The sequence below is a fragment of the Silene latifolia genome, chromosome 9 (assembly GCF_048544455.1).
Source record: "Silene latifolia isolate original U9 population chromosome 9, ASM4854445v1, whole genome shotgun sequence".
Lineage (NCBI taxonomy): Eukaryota > Viridiplantae > Streptophyta > Magnoliopsida > Caryophyllales > Caryophyllaceae > Silene > Silene latifolia.
This window is the reverse complement of record NC_133534.1, coordinates 19,650,710-19,670,585: the sequence shown is the minus strand read 5'-3', so window position 1 is coordinate 19,670,585 and position 19,876 is coordinate 19,650,710. Positions and strand designations below refer to the sequence as shown.

Below are 19,876 nucleotides of genomic sequence, written 5' to 3'. Positions count from 1 at the left end.
TATGAGAAAGAAGAAAGGGTCGAAGGGTATAATGACAATCAAAATTGATCTCGAAAAAGCATACGATCGGCTTAGATGGAGCTTCATCTACGACACATTGAGTGACATGGGTTTCCCTAGATTAATTATTGACGTGGTGATGGAATGTGTAACCTCGGCGAGGATGCAAATTTTATGGAACGGGGAGCCAACGGAACAATTCACACCAACTAGGGGAGTGCGTCAAGGGGATCCGTTATCTTCATATTTGTTTGTCATGTGTTTGGAAAAGTTGCAGCAGGCCATTGATCAGGAGGTCCGAAACAACAACTGGAAGCCCATCATTATTTGTAGAAATGGTCCTCAAATTACTAATCTTTTCTTTGCAGACGATATGGTCTTATTTGGTGAGGCTACAGAAGAATAGGCCGTAGTCATGAAACATGTACTTGATAATTTCTGTATGGCCTCAGGACAGAAGATTAGTAATGCCAAATCCCGAGTTTTTTTCTCTAACAACACGGAGCAAACAAGCAGAGAGGAGGTGTGTGCAGCTCTTGGGTTTGAAGAAACGGATGATTTAGGAACCTACCTAGGTATGCCGACAATCAACGGACGGGTTACCCGTCAAACATTCAGCCATCTTGAGGAAAAAATTAATAGAAGGCTAGCCGGGTGGTCCACAAAAAGATTGTCGCTTGCGGGAAGAACTACTCTCGTTCAATCAACTTTCACGACTATTGCAAATTATAGTATGCAAACGGCAAAAATTCCCAGGACTGTTTGTGACTCGATAGACAGGAAAACAAGAAGATTTCTTTGGGGCGGTGATGAATTAAAGAAACCAATACATTTAATCTCATGGGAAAATTTACAAAAGCCTAAGTCACTCGGGGGACTCGGCCTACCTTCAGCTAGGCAATCAAACACCGCTTTTCTAACTAAGCTAGGATGGAGAGTGTTGGTGGAACCGACTAGCCTATGGTCAAGATTTTTACGAGCCAAGTATTGTAATAATAGATGCGACATTGACATTTTCCAGGCTAAGAGGAGCATGTCTAACGTATGGGCTGGAATTTCATCACAAGCAAGAACTATAGTAAGGGGAACGACAACGGTTGTGGGAAACGGGAGAAGGACCCTATTCTGGGACCATGCTTGGGTCGATGGAATTTGCCCGAGTGACCACGCCTTAGCTCCAATTCCGGAAGCGATCCTTGGAAATACAGTGAGTGAAATGTGGAGCGAAAGTTCGGGATGGAATTGGGACTGCTTCGCTAATTTCTTACCACAAGAAATTCTTCAAAAAATTGCTTCAATTTCGCTAACAGAGGACCCTGAAATGGAAGATTCGTTATACTGGAACGGAACGTCTTCGGAAAATTTTTCTCTAAAGTCCGCGCAGGGATTTCTTCGAGGACATGATACTTCCAGCGAGCCCGAGTCCATCATGTGGAGGACGATTTGGCGTTTACCAGTCCAGCAGAGAGTGCGTATGTTTATCTGGTTGGCGGCCCATGGTAGGGTTATGGTGAATGTTAACAGGGTAATTAGAAATATGGGGGATGACCCTCGTTGTCCACGCTGTGAAGGAGACGAAGAAACAACGAAGCACCTTCTTCGCTCCTGTCCCGTTTCAAAACAAATTTGGAATCTGATAGGTATTGATTCCTCCAATATATACTTTTTTAACTCCCCCTTTATTGAATGGTTAACAAGATGTGCGAGTAATGACGTCTCCACTAATGAAGCGAATTGGCCTATGATGTTTGCGATCACTTGTTGGTGGATTTGGAGATGGCGCAATAACGTGGTTTTTGGTCGCGAGAATGAGAACCCAACTGAGCCTCGACAATTCTTTATCCAGCAATTTGAAATGAGTAAAAAAGCTTTTGATCGGTATGATTTGTTCATTCCTATGAGATTTGTCCAAAAATGTCAAGAAATGATCCGGGATAGCTCATAGATGGTCAAAGTGGAGCATACGTATCGAGAGGCAAATCGAGCTACCGATTTGTTAGCAAACAAGGGCGTGAATGCTAGTAACACGCCTATCTATTTAGATGATCCCCTAGTTGAGCTTCGTCCTATCCTACGGGAGGACATATTTGAGGTGGCTATTCCCCGTGTAATAGCGAATAATTAGTTAAAGGGTTTATCCCCTCATTAGCACAAAAAAAAAATGTTCATATCTTAGTAGAAATTTAGATTCTATTATCATATACCCTTGTAATGAAATAAAAAGATAGTTTTATCTCCCTTATTTTTCTCCATATTTTTTTTTAGTCTATACCTTTATTTCACAAGTAACAGTCAACATAAATCCGTTAACTGTGCAAACGAAGATCCCATGTTCGAATCTTCCCACCTACAAAAACCGCATATTTTCCTACCATATAAAACTGAGTGCACACTGCACAGTGTACTGTTACAACTTACAAGTAACCTACCTATCTTTGTCCTGAAATCTCTGCAACAATGGCGGCTACACACCTACTCTCTCAACCAACAACCTTAAACCCTAAAACCCATCTCTCCAAAACCCCATTTCTCCCCAAAACACCCTTCATCTCCTTCCCCAATAAACCCTACAATTTATCCCCAAATCAATTAACCCTAAAAGCAATTACCTCAAAGACTCAAACTTTAGATACCCAGAAAACAACAACAACAACAAACCCTAATAATTTCAACCATTGTTTCACAAAAAAAGAAGATGGGTATTTGTATTGTGAAGGAATTAAGGTGGGTGATGTTATGGAAAGTGTTGAAAAAAGACCCTTTTATTTGTATAGTAAACCTCAGATTACTAGAAATGTTGAAGCTTATAAAGATGCTTTATTAGGGTTGAAATCTCCTATTATCGGATATGCTATTAAAGCTAATAATAATTTCAAGATTTTGGAGCATTTGAGGGGTTTGGGTTGTGGTGCTGTTCTTGTTAGTGGTAATGAGCTCCGTCTCGCTTTAGCTGCTGGTTTTGATCCTACTCAGTAAGCTTCAATCTTTCTTATTTAGTGTATGTTGTTTAATATTTCAGATATTGAATCAATTGGGTTTTGTTTATGTTTGATTAAAATACCGCTCATAGAGAATATAAAAGGTAAACAAATGATTGGGATGGAAGGAGTAGTGTGTTTAGTGTGATTGCCATAAGCGAGTGTTCGTTTAGTGTATGTTATATGTGATATTGAATCAATTGGATGGTTTTGTTTACGTTTGATTAAAATACCGCTCATAGAGAATAGAAAAGGTAAACAAATGATTGGAATGGAGGGAGTAGTGTGTTTAGTGTGATTGCCATAAGTGAGTGTTAGTTTAGTGTATGTTATTTGACATTTGTGATATTGAATCAATTGGGTTTTGTTGGTTTATTGATCTATTGATGTATACTTCCTCCGTCCCTATCATTTGTTTACGTTTGTTTGAAATACTGCTCACTGAAAATAGTAAAGGTAAACTAATGATTGGGATGGTGGAGTAGTGTGTTTGAGTACTTGAGTGATCAGTTGGATTATAGTGTATGGTATGATTTACATAAGTGGTTGTTAGCTTTGGATGGAGAATACATGGATTTTTGAGTTGTTTAGTTGATTAATAGTTTGATTAAGTATTTAAGTGATCAGTTTTGTTAGAATGTAGGGTGTGGTTGCTATAAGTGAGTGTAGGTTCGTGGAGAATACATTGGGTTTAGGTGTTTGATCACATTGTTATTTAAGTTTATTGTAAGAGAGTGTGTGTGATAGTAGGCTGGCTGGTTGAGTCTGACATGAAAGCTTGTTTGAGCTCATTTTCGTCCCAAGAACTTGTCAATTTTGATTCATAGGTGAAGTTTTGGAAATGGTAGTAACTTGTTCGGTGGGACATGGATTTGTAGTTGATATTGTGTTGGTTAATTGCCTTCTCATGTGTTAATTTTAAATTTATGCAACGAGTGGAAGCTATCGACAAGAAAAATTGTAGTTGATTGGGGAGGTTACAACACATAAGATTCATAACCGCACCAAAACGCACAAAATTGTATACATGATGAATTTTTAAATAGGGTAGAGTAATTGTGCCATTCTATCGTAGATATCAAATGAGATTGTTAGCTTACAATATCCGTTCATGATCAGTAGTTCTTGTCTGAATGTTCATCATTTGGAGTTTTGAGTGTGAACTGTTATGTTGGGAAGGTATAACTTAACGACAACTGTTTACTTGGCATCTTATGCTTGTTGGGATCAGAGTTGACTGTAGTCTGAATCGTTGCATGTCCAGCTTACCGAATTGATATCTTGATGGACAGATGTATCTTCAATGGAAATGGGAAGCTGTTGGATGATTTGGTTTTAGCTGCTGAAAGTGGTGTTTTTGTGAATGTTGATAGTGAGTTTGACTTGGACAACATTGTTTCGGCTGCTAGAATTTCTGGGAAGAAAGTTAATGTCTTGCTCCGTATTAACCCTGACGTTGATCCTCAGGTGGGATATTTTGCCATCGTGGTGGTTTATATATAGTTTTAAAACCCACATAGCTGGCAGTCATCACTTAGCCCGTTCTCCGTATTTCTGTCTTTACCATGTTCTCCATATTTCTTCTTTCTGCTTTATGAAAGTGGTAGTTTTTTTTTTTTTTTTTTTTTTTTTTTTTTTTTTCTGAGCTGAGAATTTCTGTCTCCAAACTTTGGGGGCATGCTTGATTTGTTGTTGATGAGAATTATGTTACTTCAACTTGGTTGCAAGCATTTGGTGCGACATTGTGTCCAGGTTGGACTAGACAAATTTTCTTAAAGTTTCATGTTTCTGGCCTAAAATGAATTGTCAAAACACCATCGTGATTTGTCGAGGGTGTCATATACACAAAACCTTGCCTATATGGAATGTCGAATTATCATTGGCTAGGAATAAGTTTCTGGTAAGAAGTTGGTACTCACTTCATTCCATTTGGTTCTTCACACTTTCCAAATTATGTTTAGCGGAAATTTGAAGAGTAACGCCCGCTGGAACGGAAGAAGTACCTTTTTATCGGTTTTGTTAAATAATGTGAGTGTTGCTTGACATACCTAGGTCCATCCTTATGTTGCCACTGGGAACAAAAGCTCGAAGTTTGGAATCAGAAATGAGAAATTACAGTGGTTTTTAGATGCTGTGAAGGCACATCCTAATGAGCTTAAGCTGGTTGGAGCACATTGCCATCTTGGGTCTACAATTACCAAGGTATTGACATGAAACCTTGTCTTGGTAGATATGTTTGGAGGTTTTATCTTGCAAAATCTACACGCAATATACTTCTGGTTGATATTGCTTTTGCTGATGTTTTAGTACTTTGACTATCTTAGTTTTCATGGCCATGTTGTCATGTAACTAATTCTTCGATTGTCATCTCTCTCTGTCACTCGTTCGTTGAGATTTTGGGAGGACACTGATGTTAGGATGTATTAAACTATGAATGATTAACTTTTACTTTCTTTATCCTCCGTCTAATACTCCCTCAATTCATTGGGTTTAAAATTTTCAAAATAATGGATTTTTGAAACAATCTATTTGAATTGAAGAGTAATGATTTTAAAAACTTCTCTCTATTGCTCTATAATTTTTATTCCCCTTTCGTCTTATTGCATGTTTACAGGTTGATATATTCAGGGATGCAGCTGTCCTTATGGTGAACTACATTGATCAAATACGAGAGCAAGGTTTTGAGATCAGTTACTTGAATATTGGAGGTGGTTTGGGAATAGATTACTACCATGCAGGTGCTGTTCTTCCAACCCCAAGAGATCTCATTGACACGGTGAGGACCATAGCTGGCTATATCAACACATTTCATATGATATGCTGTTAAGGTTGTTTCCGTGAAACCAAAATATGATGTTCTAGGCCATAATATATGAAGAGGTGTACACAAAAATGTAATCCAGGATAGAACTGATGTTACTGATCCTCTATTTAGTTACCTACTGAATTGATGATTTGTGTCGCTTGATCATGATCTGTAAGCTTGTTGCAGGTTCGAGAACTGGTCCTATCACGAGATCTGAACCTCATCATTGAACCTGGAAGATCACTTATTGCAAACACTTGTTGCCTTGTCAATCGTGTCACCGGTGTCAAGACTAATGGCACCAAGAATTTTATCGTTATTGATGGGAGCATGGCAGAACTTATTCGTCCAAGTCTTTATGATGCCTATCAAGTAAGACTTCTTTACGACAGGTCTTTTCGTTTTATGCACAACTTGTGATTTTGCGGGGGTGTTATGACACTGTTATTGATGTTTGCAGCATATAGAGCTAGTATCTCCAGTTCCAGCAGATGCCGAAGTGTCCACCTTTGATGTGGTGGGCCCAGTCTGTGAATCCGCAGATTTTTTGGGAAAGGAGCGCAAGCTACCCACTCCACCTAGTGTAATTTTCTTGACACTTGCTCATATACGATGGTTTTGCATATGTATTATAAGTAGCAAATAATGTGTTATTTGATCCAATGCCTTTATAAAATCAATTAGTCCGTATCAGATAAAATCGTGATTTATGGTATTAGTGGTCACGGAGCGAGGGCAGGGGGTGGGTAGCAGACTAGCAGGGCTGCCGCTGCCGCCCATCCAAAGAAATTACAAATATGAATTTTTACTTATTTTTCTCCTACACACTACTGTTTCACCACTCTAAAATTCTTGATCTATACTTCTAGTCTTCCGTCCTAAAACCTAAAGGCATTCTTCAATGGATCATTTTACAATATCTTTATGTAAAACCACCTTACAAGAGATGTATTTACATGACTTGAAGGCTTGAATCCCTAGTAGAAGTGTACTAGCTCCCTTAATAAAAGAAGATTCAGATTCAGATTCTTTTGTTTCATTTTCTGGCTTGCAGGGGACGGGATTGGTAGTTCACGATGCAGGCGCCTATTGCATGAGCATGGCCTCCACGTACAATCTCAAGATGCGCCCAGCCGAATACTGGGTATGCGTTCTTCACTATTTTCTGTTATGTGACTTCTGTCATTTTCCGGGGTTCCCTCAGTAACTTGATAACTGTTCTGTTTTGAAATGTGAATGCTTCGTGCTCATATGGTTAAAGTTTAAGCCCCTTTTATCTCCTATTTCCTCAGGTCAAGGAAGACGGATCAATTGCCAAAATCAGGCATGCTGAAACATTTGATGACCATATGAGATACTTCACTGGTCTGTAATCTGGAGCTTTGCCTGCAATAATGGTGTGCTCTATCATCTAATCACCACCGATCTAGAATTGAGCATCCAAACAGATTTATTTGCCCAAATCTTGTTAGAGTTCTTATGTGGGTTCATTCTTACGTAGAACACACTGACATAACTATGTATTTCTGCAGAATTCACGTTCATTTCAGATTTGTGTTTAAGATTTTTCTCCTCAACATCTGTTGTGTATCCTTCTGTTAACCCGCTTTTGCTCATCTTGCTAATTACAGTATTTTTAGGATAATGCGATATTACCTCAAGTCTGTAACTAGCAAATTCAGCACCAACAGTTGACACCATGTCCTTTGTCGAGACTAAGTTTTAATACGACTATGATACATGTTCAATATAAAAATTGCAATCACGACATGAAAAAAATGGTTGCAAACTAGAGATTGTACTTCGAACATTTAATTGGGAGATTTCCTCTTTTTTTCCAAAAATCGTTTACAAAGATCCATTTTCTGCCAATATCAATTCATTATACCTCGATATAATGTATACGAAAATCGTACAAGTATTTGGGTACAAATTTCAAATATTCGTGTTATCAATGGAAAAGTTAAAATTTACAATTTTTAATGTACATTTTTTTTTCCAAATTGACTATCGTTAAAATTTTTTCTAACCTGACCCGTTTTGACCTGAATTCTTGCAAAACCAATTTTACGCTGACCGGAACCCGACCCCGTTTAAATCGTTTGCCGCGTCTACCTAGGCTAAAATTACTACGAGTAGCTTTGGCGCGAAATGCCACACCAGTTTCCCTCTTTTCTCAATTGAAATTGAATCCCTAAAATATTTGCTTCATTTTCCATACAACTCTACTTTACTTATTGCAACCTAATTCTCCGCAAAATTGCGTCAATCATAACACTCAAATCGATCATCTCCTTCGGATTCCGATCGGTAATTACCTCTTTCCTACTCCTGTTCACAATTATTTCAGTTGTTCTGCTTGATTTATAGTATTTCATGCGTAACCCTAATTTTTTCAATTTGCTTCTTTTAATACTATTCTTGATTAAATTACAGTTTGATTTGTATATGATAGTGAATTATTTTGATGTTAATACACTTGGATGATTGATTTCATGCCCAGGCTGCTTTACAATTGCATAGAACACAGCTATTGAATAGTGTTCTGCGATTTACCTGGATTAGGGGAGTTTCAATGGCTTCGGGTATCGAAAACAGTTCGAATGGAATAGTGAATGAGGAAATGGGGTTTCTTAGAACATATCAAGTAGTTGTTGCTGCTACTAGGGAGATGGGTATTGGTAAAGATGGGAAATTGCCATGGAAATTACCATCTGATTTGAAATTCTTCAAGGAAGTGACTTTACATACATCAAAACCCGAGAAAAAGAATGCGGTTATTATGGGAAGAAAGACATGGGAAAGTATTCCTCCTAGGTATCGCCCGTTGCCTGGGAGGCTTAATGTCGTTTTAACTCGTTCCAAGGAAAATGAGTTTGGGGATTTGGAGGATGTTTTGGCATGTGGGAGCATGGAATCTGCAATCAAGTTGTTGGGTGCGGATCCTTACATTGATTTGGTTGAGAGAGTGTTTGTTATTGGCGGCGGCCAAATACTCAGGTGAAATTTGGGTTCATTTATGTGTTTTGATGTTGTTAGAGTTGGAGTTTTTATAAATGGCAGGAGCTCGGATGTATGCATCCTTACCCGCTTTGATAAAACACATATTATAGGCTGTTTTTGGATGACACGTGATGAAAACTAAGATGTAATACACATTATCATGTCAGACCGTTGTAAGTTAAGATCACATTCACAAATCACAACCTAGTTAAATAAGGTTAAAAATAGAGTTTATGAAAAGAGTATTGCGAGAGGTCTTAAATTTGCTACGGTCTTATGAGAGACCTACTAAAGTTGTAAAATACACAAGACTTTTTGTTACTTCAAAATACTAAACTTATTTTTCTCCTACACTCTACTGTTTCACCACCCTAAAATTCTTGATCTATATTTCTAGTCTTCCGTCCTAAAACCTAAAAGCATTTTTCAATGGATCATTTTACAATATCTTTATGTAAAACCACCTTACAAGAGATGTATTCACATGACTTGAAGGCTTGAAGCCCTAGTAGAAGTGTACTAGCTCCCTTAATAATAGAAGATTCAGATTCAGATTCTTTTGTTTCATTTTCTGGCTTGCAGGGGACGGGATTGGTAGTTCACGACGCAGGCGCCTATTGCATGAGCATGGCCTCCACGTACAATCTCAAGATGCGCCCAGCCGAATACTGGGTATGCATTCTTCACTATTTTCTGTCATGTGACTTCTGTCATTTTCCGGGGGTTAAAGTTAATTATCCTTGACCTCAGTAACTTGATAACTGATCTGTTTTGAAATGTGAATGCTTCTTGCTCATATGGTTAAAGTTAAGCAAGCCCCTTTATCTCCTATTTCCTCAGGTCAAGGAAGACGGATCAATTGCCAAAATCCGGCATGCTGAAACATTTGATGACCATATGAGATATTTTACTGGTCTGTAATCTGGAGCTTTGCCTGCAATAATGGTGTGCTCTATCATCTAATCGCCACCGATATAGAATTGAGCATCCAAACAGATTTATTTGCTCCAATCTTGTTAGAGTTCTTATGCGGGTTCATTCTTCCGAAGAACACTTTGAAATATCTACTGTATTTCTGCAGAATTCACGTTCATTTTAAATTTGAGTTTAAGATCTTTTCTCCTCAACATCTGTTGTGTATCCTTCTGTTAAGTCTGTAACTAGCAAATTCAGCGCCAACAGTTGACACCATGTCCTTTTGCCGAGACTAAGTTTTACTACGACTATGATACATGTTCAATATTCATACGATACAATATTCATAATCTAAAATTGCAATTACGACGTGAAAAAAATGGTTGCAAACTAGAGTTTGTACTTCGAACATTTAGTTGGGAGATTTTTTTTCCCCAAAAATCGTTTACAAAGATCCATATTTAGCCAATATCAATACATTAAAGAGTTTTTTGTCAAAAACTACCTTATATTTAGGGATATTTGTAAAAAACTACCTTATACTCCCTCCTATTCTCTATTTTCTTCCCTATTTCCTAAAACGGATTATTCAGGTTTTCTTCCCCTTTCCTATTTTTGTAAGTTTTTCACCTATACAATTACCATTCTATCCTTACTTCTTTTTAGTATTTACAATTTATGCCATCAACTTATTTCCTAATCCAACTACTAACCCAACTACTTAACCCACCCATTAACACTAATCCCAGCCCAAATAGTAATCCGGCCCAACTAATCATAAAACCCTAATGACACCCGCCATATTTAGCCCCCCCTAATCAGAAACCCTAAGAACTCCTCTCTCTCTCTTCCGCCATCGCCTCTCACATTCTCTCTGTAAATCTCACTCATTTTCTCTCATTTCTTCCTTTGATTCTCATCAAACCTTATTCCTCGTCACTGATCCATACTTTCCCACTCTCCTTTCTCTCAATCAATCACCATGTCAATGGATTTATACCTAAATCGCCATAAATTTGAAAACTTTTCGAAGTTTACAAAGAGATCCGAGTTTTGTTGACTCGGATTATGAAGACGGTCCTTGTTTATTCAACAACACTGTTGATTTTGTTCGAGTTGATGATGATTTTGTTCGAGTTGATGATGATTTTGTTCGAGTTGATGAAGATTTGGAGGGTGTGATTCGAAATGATGTTGATGGGAATATTGTGACTGATTGTGGTGTTGTGGTGCTTGAATCTGAGATCGATGATGATTTTCAGAAACGTAGGGAAGAAATGGCGGAGTTTGTTCGGGTTGATTCTGAGAGAAGAATGAAGAAGATGGTGGAGAGGCGTGAAACCAAAGAGCATCGTCGTTGGTTTTTGATGGAATTGTCAAAATATTGGCCTATGTTTGCCCTAGAACTTGAAGATGACGATGATGTGAAGGGAGATGGAGTTACTGCAGATGACGATGATGTTGATGTTGCTGGCTATAGTCAGGACATACCTGAATCTGTTGATATTGTTCTTGACACCTATGGGGAATGGGATACTATTGTCCCCGATTCTCAAATCGTTACCTTTGTTTGGGGAGGTCTAATTCTGTTTCCCGATTCTTTTAACTTTTTTTTTTTTTTTTTTTTTTTTTCATATGGACTAGTGATGATATAAGTTGCCTAATATGGGTTTTATACTCCTTTTATTGACCTTGTTATTGCTCAATGATCTTATTTGAGAGCATAAAACACATTCCATGCATTACGCCGCCACAATAATTTGTGATGCAGGCTATGCAAAGAGTGTTGTTGGTTATGTCCACATCCGATTCCAAATCATTGAAGTCTTACCGAATTAGCACGCCCATTTACATTTCATTAAACTTAATGTGCCCAAAAGTTCATACAAACTTATGCAAAGTTCAAAACAACCTAAAATTTACTACTGCATGCTTCATATGCTTCATTTATGCTTTTGTTTACTCCAAAAAACTTGCTTCATCTCGCTTTCGATTTACTACTGCATGCTTATCTTCACTTGTTCAAAACTTGTCTCGCTTCCGCTTCATAGTTGGATGCTTCATATGCTTCTGTTATGCTTTTGTTTACTCCAAAAAACTTGCTTCATCTGCTTCTGATTTATGCACGCATGTCAATGTCCATTTGTTGTTGTAAATTTTCAACCTGCACTGCATTACTAATAACACCCTCTTCAAGAATGTTACCAACAGGATCATTTTCACCTGTTGGGCCATTACTGGAACCTGCATGTTCTGTTAGTTATGAAATATTTTCTGCAGCACTAATTGATTCCAACAATTCACTTATTGAGCTTGCATAACCAAGATTTTGTACATATGTGATGCACTCTTTCACTAGTTCTGCATCAGCAGTTAGATATTCAGGTAGTATACCTTGTCTTTGCCGATTTTGACTTGTGCATATGAGGCAATCGATAATCAATCCCACCTTTTAGCTTCATAATTTCTAGCATACATGCCTCGCAATGTAATGAACACATAGTTCGGTTTCGATTCTAACTCAAATGCTTTCATTGTGTTTTCAACAAGCTCGTCAACTTTCTTGGACTTTTTCTTTTCTTTGAAGAGCTTGAATGGCTCTAAAAAGCCCAAATCCAAGACATTTAAATCGGAGAATTAGGAGGCTGATAACTAAATTGAATATTCCACCCATCTGCTTGTCCATGCTTCTTGAAATCTGCATCTTTGTTAGTTAGATGAGGTCTTGCATTATCCTGTTTGACGTAATATTTTTGCTTTGTAGTTAGCTGCCCATTTTGCCTTAATAGTAGGCAACACATTGGTAATCAACATCTCCTTGGTGACTTGCTTAGTTATTGAGTCTATAGACTTTGTTTCTAATGTCCCCGCACTTCTGTTTTTGATTTTCTCTTAGCTGGTACCTCCATTACAAAAGGCCATATACCAAGTTTTCCATCACAAATTACTTCCTTGTTTGGACCATATTTAGGTCTTGATACACAACACATGAACATGACTTTAGTTATGAATCTTTTTGATTGAACACATCTATGGGGTCTTTTTTCTTTTTTGCCTACATAAAACCTTTGAGATGGTTTTGTTATAAAAAACCATTTCTCATCCATGTGCACTACATTACTTTGGTCTTTAAAAACAAATTGTTTGGTAAGCTTATCATATTGAAGTTGTGAAAGACAATAAATTAATCTATCAAGTTTGTTCTTATCTCATAGAGGCTTGACTGCATTTGTATGTGAGTCAATCACTTTGCTTTCACCCATCTGTTCTCTTGTTGATTGACTAACACCCAGCCCTTCACTAACTCCATGTTGAGTTGTCCTACTACCCATCTCCATATTCTCTAGTTTGGTAGTGTCAAATGTGAGTCTGCTTGGCATTCTTCTACCTTTCAGCTTGCTGTTGACATTGATACCATCCCCTCAATATCTTTGCTTCTTGGCTTGATTCCAAATGTCGGTCACTTGTCTTTCTACAAACCCCAAATTGTCTTTGCTATTTCGACATTGAACCATGCTTTGGTTTACCACCACTGCTTTTTCTAGTAAAAGATCACATATTCTTGATCTTTCTAAATTATCCAGATTTTTGGTCTTCATTTATTGAGAATGTTTTTGTTGTGTTTCTGAAATGGTAAGAAAGTTGTTGTTTGGCTCTATGCATATAAATGAATTTAGTTGATCATCCTTTCTATTTATATCATCCTTGAACTTTGCATCATGTTTGAAAACATTTGGGCGCATAAAATGAAATGTTAGTGAAATTTGGCTCCTTATTTGAAATTTGGTGCCAAATTTGGAGCCAAATTTTCATAATCAAGGCCATTTGCGATCAGTACTTACTTTGACACTTGGGTTTTGTGTGAAGGACAACCAACTTGGTTGAAAATAATGGAGAAACCCATCATCAAATCTGAAGTCCAGATTAATCACCCGTTTTTTTTTTTTTTTTTTGGTTTCGTGTTGCCTAATTAGCTGTAATTAGTGTAAGAAGACACTAATCTTACGTCCAGATTTATTAAAACGTTTATTATTGTTAAATGGAGGCATGTCTCCATATGTAATGGTTGTTAAACAACCTTGTTTTGTATAATTATCACTAATGATGTACTAAATGGGATAGTTTAATCCCATTCTTAAACATGTACTAATGTTGTTCTATTTTTTGGAGGGAGCAATTAAATTTATGCTTTATCTTATTTAACTACTAATTATTCAACACTCTCTCCACTCAACAAACCCCACCAAAGTCCTTTATTCATTCTTTATTCACTTCCTTAAATATTGTGCCCCATCCAAAGGGGAAGAAAAAGAAGAATAGGAGGGAGTATTATTTTTCTTGTTTTAAACTACCTTTGTTTTCTCATTTTTTGGTCAAAAACTACATATGCTGAAAATATGACGAGATTTGGTCGATTTAGTGACATTAACCTATCTCACATGACTTTTTAACATCAAACAACAATGATCAATTGCGTCCAAACCAAAATTTAACTTCAGATAATCAAAATTAATGAATTTCACATTTCAATAATAACTACAAACATCTACTAAAGTTTAGCGTAAGTACTTTATGACTTCCCAAAATCGGGCCTTAGTAAGATTAAAACATAAAAGAATCATGTGAGATATGTTAAAGCCGGAAAATAGACCAAATATGTCTAGATTCTTAGCGTAGGTAGTTATTGACCAAAAATAAAGAAAACAAAGGTAGTTGAAAACAAAAAAAAATAATATAAGGTAGTATTTTTACAAATACATCTAAATATAAGGTAGTTTTTGACAAAAAAACCCTACAATAAACCTCAATGTAGTGTATACGAGAATTCGTCTTTGGGTAGAAATATCCGTGTTATCATGGAAAAATTAAAATTTACAGTATTTTATATTTTTATTATGTATACTCCCCCCCCCAAATTTACTACATCTAAATTTTTTGGGATATTCTTTCGTGTACCCCCGAATTTTTTCGTTTTCTATGGTGTACCCCTCTTCTTTCGCAAAAAAACTTTGACCGACAATAATTCTCTGTTACGAGTTCAGAAAACGGTTATTTTTTTTTTCAAACCAATTATCTCGTCTGGCCTTCAATTTGAAAAAAAAATTCGGCGCTTTTTGAACTCGTAGCCGGTAGTTATGGTTGGTCAAATATTTTTTAACGAATAAACTTTGACCGACCATAATTCCCGTCTACGAGTTGAGACGTCGGTGAATTTTTTTTCAAACGGAAGACCTTTTAAAGACGGTCAATTTGGAAAAAAAGTTTATCGTATTCTGAACTTGTAGCCCAGAGTTATCGACAGTCAAATTTTTTTTGCATGAAAAGAGAAGTATATCATAAAAAATGAAAAAGTTGAGGGGTACACGAGAGAATATCCCAAATTTTTTTCTAACTCGACCCGTTTCAACCCGAATTCTTGCAAAACTAATTTTACACTGACCGGAACCCGACCCCGTTAAACCGTTTGCCGCGTCTACCAAGGCTAAAATTACGAGTGAGTAGCTTTGGCGCGAAATCCCACACCAGTTTCCCTCTTTTCTCAATTGAAATTGAATCCCTAAAATATTTGCTTCATTTTCCATACAACTCTACTTTACTTATTGCAACCTAATTCTCCGCAAAATTGCGTCAATCATAACACTCAAATCGATCATCTCCTTCGGATTCCGATCGGTAATTACCTCTTTCCTACTCCTGTTCACAATTATTTCAGTTGTTCTGCTTGATTTATAGTATTTCATGCGTAACCCTAATTTTTTCAATTTGCTTCTTTTAATACTATTCTTGATTAAATTACAGTTTGATTTGTATATGATAGTGAATTATTTTGATGTTAATACACTTGGATGATTGATTTCATGCCCAGGCTGCTTTACAATTGCATAGAACACAGCTATTGAATAGTGTTCTGCGATTTACCTGGATTAGGGGAGTTTCAATGGCTTCGGGTATCGAAAACAGTTCGAATGGAATAGTGAATGAGGAAATGGGGTTTCTTAGAACATATCAAGTAGTTGTTGCTGCTACTAGGGAGATGGGTATTGGTAAAGATGGGAAATTGCCATGGAAATTACCATCTGATTTGAAATTCTTCAAGGAAGTGACTTTACATACATCAAAACCCGAGAAAAAGAATGCGGTTATTATGGGAAGAAAGACATGGGAAAGTATTCCTCCTAGGTATCGCCCGTTGCCTGGGAGGCTTAATGTCGTTTTAACTCGTTCCAAGGAAAATGAGTTTGGGGATTTGGAGGATGTTTTGGCATGTGGGAGCATGGAATCTGCAATCAAGTTGTTGGGTGCGGATCCTTACATTGATTTGGTTGAGAGAGTGTTTGTTATTGGCGGCGGCCAAATACTCAGGTGAAATTTGGGTTCATTTATGTGTTTTGATGTTGTTAGAGTTGGAGTTTTTATAAATGGCAGGAGCTCGGATGTATGCATCCTTACCCGCTTTGATAAAACACATATTATAGGCTGTTTTTGGATGACACGTGATGAAAACTAAGATGTAATACACATTATCATGTCAGACCGTTGTAAGTTAAGATCACATTCACAAATCACAACCTAGTTAAATAAGGTTAAAAATAGAGTTTATGAAAAGAGTATTGCGAGAGGTCTTAAATTTGCTACGGTCTTATGAGAGACCTACTAAAGTTGTAAAATACACAAGACTTTTTGTTACTTCAAAATACTAAATGTATAGAGTGTACTGCGTCTGTGGCGCCATTAGGCATGGGAACATTCTGAAGTTTCTGCTTTTTGCATAAATGAACCACTGTTATATGTTTTGTGTAGGGAAACAATTAATGCACGAGCTTGTGATGCAATTCACATTACAGAGATTGACAGCAGCATAGACTGTGACACATTTATACCATCCGTGGATACTTCATTGTTTCGGCCTTGGTATTCATCATTGCCTTTGGTTGAGAATGATACTCGATACTCTTTTGTGACATATGTTCGTGTTAGGAAAGATGTGTCTGATAATGGTACAATAACTAACGGTAACAAGTCCTGTTCTAGCAAGTTTGAAATACATGACTTCTCTGTGTTGCCTCCAATAATACTTGAAAGACATGGAGAGTTTATGTATCTGCGGCTTGTTCAAGAGATCATATCAAGTGGCAATCTTAAGAATGACAGGACGGGGACTGGCACTGTATCCAAATTTGGTTGCCAGGTTCGGAAGAAGCCTTATAGTTTTAAAAGCATATTGTTATTGTTTCCGCTTTTTAGTTATTGATGGCGTGGTTCTGGCTCGCAGATGCGGTTCAACTTGCGCAAATCTTTTCCCCTTCTTACAACCAAGGTATTTCTATCTGGCACAATTATCTCTGAACTTTTGTCAATGTGTTAGATTTTGATTTCTAAATATGATTTGCCTGACTACTTATACACATGCTATTCAGTTCGGTTTTCTATTGTTATTTACATGTGGTCTAAAATTGTGAGTTAGATTTTGAATTTCTCATTTAGCTTTGTATTTGGTGCCCAAGTATGATGGTTGATGGATTTCATTTTCTCTTTTATTGCAGAGAGTGTTTTGGCGTGGTGTTGTAGAGGAGCTATTGTGGTTCATCAGTGGTTCAACTAATGCGAAGGTATGATATCAAATGCGATCGTTTCACTTCTCACAGTCAAAAAAGTTTTCGACTGTGAGCTCTATTTCTCTGGATTATTTTGTTTATCATTACAAATGAGATTTCTTTCCAGTGTCAAAGAAAATATTTTAACAAGGATTCATCTTTTTGCCAGTAACATGAGAATTTGAATGCTAAATTTAATATAAAATATGCATCTTTTTTGGAAACTACTTTCTACCTCTAACTGTGTGTTTTTTTCCCTTGCTGAGTTGTTGACGACGTACTTTGTGAATTAGACTGTATGCAGCTTTCATATCAGCAACCAGACTCTCTTAGCTTAGGTTACTATTTTGCTGTCTTTTGCATGCTAGCTATATTCTAATTGTGCACCTTTTTTTCTGCATTATTGTGTATCCCTGTTACCGTATTTGATAAGATATCTGTAAAATCAGCTAAACAATTGTTTATTCATTTTGGGATGTAATTAGATGTGTCAAACTTTCAGGTTTTACAAGAGAAAGGCATACATATATGGGATGGCAATGCGTCCAGAACTTTTTTAGATAGGTCATACCACTGGCACATTCTTTCTTATATCTGATGAATGATGATAAGAGACTGTCTATCATAATTTTCTGACACCATTCACTACCTGCACAGTCTTGGGTTGACACAACGAGAAGAAGGCGACTTGGGGCCTGTTTATGGATTTCAGTGGCGGCACTTTGGAGCCAGGTTGACTTTTCTCTAACAATTTAAGCACGTCATTGCTCAAGGTTGCCTAAATTATAACGAATATATATTGGATGCGCAATATGCACTCAATAGTCAATATAATATCCAATACATATAGTTTAATCAAATGCCATGTTTCAACTACATGCTAAACAATCCTGTTGAGAATGTTTAAACCAAGTAGTATTAGAAAGGTGAGACTTTTTATTATTATTTAGTACACAAAATGAGCAGAATGCACAAAAAAATTAGTATTCCTATGTCCAAGGACCCTGTGTCATTTAAGGTCAACCGCCAGTGGCTATTTTAGTCTTTACTTTGTTACCTCTACAGATATACGGACATGCATGTGGACTATACTGGGCAAGGATTTGATCAGTTGTCAGATGTTATTTACAAGATTAAGAATAACCCAGATGACAGGCGTATAGTTCTATCGGCTTGGAATCCTTCTGACTTGAAATTGATGGCATTACCTCCATGCCACATGTTTTCCCAGGTTAGTTTGTGAACCTTCTTTTCTGCCACTAACTTCTTTTTCGTGTCACAAAAATTGTAAATGATGTGTTGATGATTACCTGTATCAGTTCTATGTAGCAAACGGAGAACTCTCTTGTCTGATGTATCAACGTTCAGCAGATATGGGCCTTGGTGTACCCTTTAACATTGCATCTTATGCTCTTTTGACATGCATGATTGCTCATGTTTGTGGTAAGTTGGTATTATATCCTGTTTCTTTTTTCAACCCCAAGCTTTCTTGGCTTTGACCTGTGCCCTGTGGGTGTATAAATTATACTCCGTAGCTTTGTATTTTGAATGTCAATTGGGATACAATGGAGCTTAGCAAAGTGATTAGCTTAATTGTCTTGTGCTTGTATGTAATGTAATAATAAGCCAATGCAATTATCCACACAGCTTTATAGTAGATCATTTCGAAAACATATTTTGAACCTAGTGGTAAGGTTGCTAGTTGCTACGCGTACATCCAACCTTGGTAAATATGTGGGATGGCGGTATGTATGACATGAGTTAGATTGTTTAAGCATCAAAGCTGTCCAAACCAAAAAGAGCTTTCAAGTGATTACCTTGCCATATGCGGGCACCTTTGATGCATTTCGGTAATGTATCATAGAAAAGACGGGGTAATGTATGAAATTATGAATCCTTATGTGTAATATTCTTGTAGTGTTCACTTCCTCTCTTTAAGAGATCCTGCTAGTATATTTTTATAATAGAACGCACACACTATATTGCAGATCTTCGTCCTGGGGATTTCATACATGACATTGGAGATGCTCATGTGTATCGCAATCATATCGAGCCTCTTCAAGAACAACTAAGGAATCAGCCTAGGCCTTTTCCTGTAAGTAGAAACAAAACCTTTTGTTCATTTTTGTTCATTCGAGTTGAAATTCTAATCCTTTAACAAATAGGTTTTGGAGATCAATCCTGAGAAGAAGAATATAGATTGTTTCGAAGCAGCTGATTTCAAGCTTATCGGCTATGATCCACACCAGAAAATTGAAATGAAGATGGCAGTTTAAGACTTGCTCTGTTTGCAAATTATCTGGCGCAAGCTAATATGCATTATCTTTGGGTTAGTGAGCGCGGTTGTGGTTTCTTATATATTTGTATCACTATTTGTAGTTTGTACTAATTCACTGAACATGCAAAAATAGCTGCAACTATTTGGCACTTAAAGTTTAATGAAGAACAATCCATTTTTTTCCCATGGTAAAAGAAGATTGAAGAAAGTTACAAAATACTTGTCTTGCTTGGTAACGAGAATGCATTAACCTCGTCTGGTAACGAGAGTTCATTGCAACTCCTTTCCCACCCGTTTATCT

At 37.0% G+C, this 19,876-nt stretch overlaps 3 protein-coding genes across 4 annotated transcripts; all 3 read left to right on the top strand.

Moving 5' to 3' along the window:
• Positions 1–2,380: 2,380 nt before the first annotated feature.
• LOC141599342 (diaminopimelate decarboxylase 1, chloroplastic-like) lies at positions 2,381–7,363 on the top strand. The gene is made up of 8 exons (XM_074419325.1): positions 2,381–2,972; positions 4,271–4,445; positions 5,031–5,180; positions 5,593–5,754; positions 5,971–6,156; positions 6,245–6,367; positions 6,839–6,928; positions 7,077–7,363. Exons 1-8 carry the CDS (start codon positions 2,458–2,460, stop codon positions 7,155–7,157), a joined length of 1,482 nt encoding a protein of 493 aa, XP_074275426.1. The 5' UTR covers positions 2,381–2,457; the 3' UTR covers positions 7,158–7,363.
• Positions 7,364–7,986: 623 nt separating this feature from the next.
• On the top strand, positions 7,987–9,939 carry LOC141599343 (bifunctional dihydrofolate reductase-thymidylate synthase-like). Its single transcript, XM_074419326.1, has 4 exons — positions 7,987–8,094; positions 8,288–8,784; positions 9,370–9,459; positions 9,628–9,939. The coding sequence occupies exons 2-3, from the start codon at positions 8,360–8,362 to the stop codon at positions 9,383–9,385; spliced, it is 441 nt and encodes a 146-aa protein (XP_074275427.1). The 5' UTR covers positions 7,987–8,094; positions 8,288–8,359; the 3' UTR covers positions 9,386–9,459; positions 9,628–9,939.
• Positions 9,940–15,221: 5,282 nt separating this feature from the next.
• On the top strand, positions 15,222–19,769 carry LOC141599341 (putative bifunctional dihydrofolate reductase-thymidylate synthase). Of its 2 annotated transcripts, none has more exons than XM_074419323.1 (11): positions 15,222–15,375; positions 15,569–16,065; positions 16,504–16,891; positions 16,976–17,020; positions 17,247–17,312; positions 17,800–17,861; positions 17,955–18,029; positions 18,363–18,528; positions 18,617–18,740; positions 19,286–19,392; positions 19,463–19,769. In XM_074419323.1, the coding sequence occupies exons 2-11, from the start codon at positions 15,641–15,643 to the stop codon at positions 19,571–19,573; spliced, it is 1,569 nt and encodes a 522-aa protein (XP_074275424.1). In that variant the 5' UTR covers positions 15,222–15,375; positions 15,569–15,640; the 3' UTR covers positions 19,574–19,769. The 2 variants fall into 2 exon arrangements, with proteins under 2 accessions (XP_074275424.1, XP_074275425.1); XM_074419324.1 differs by having other exon boundaries at positions 15,267–15,375; positions 15,631–16,065.
• The last annotated feature ends 107 nt before the right edge of the window (positions 19,770–19,876 follow it).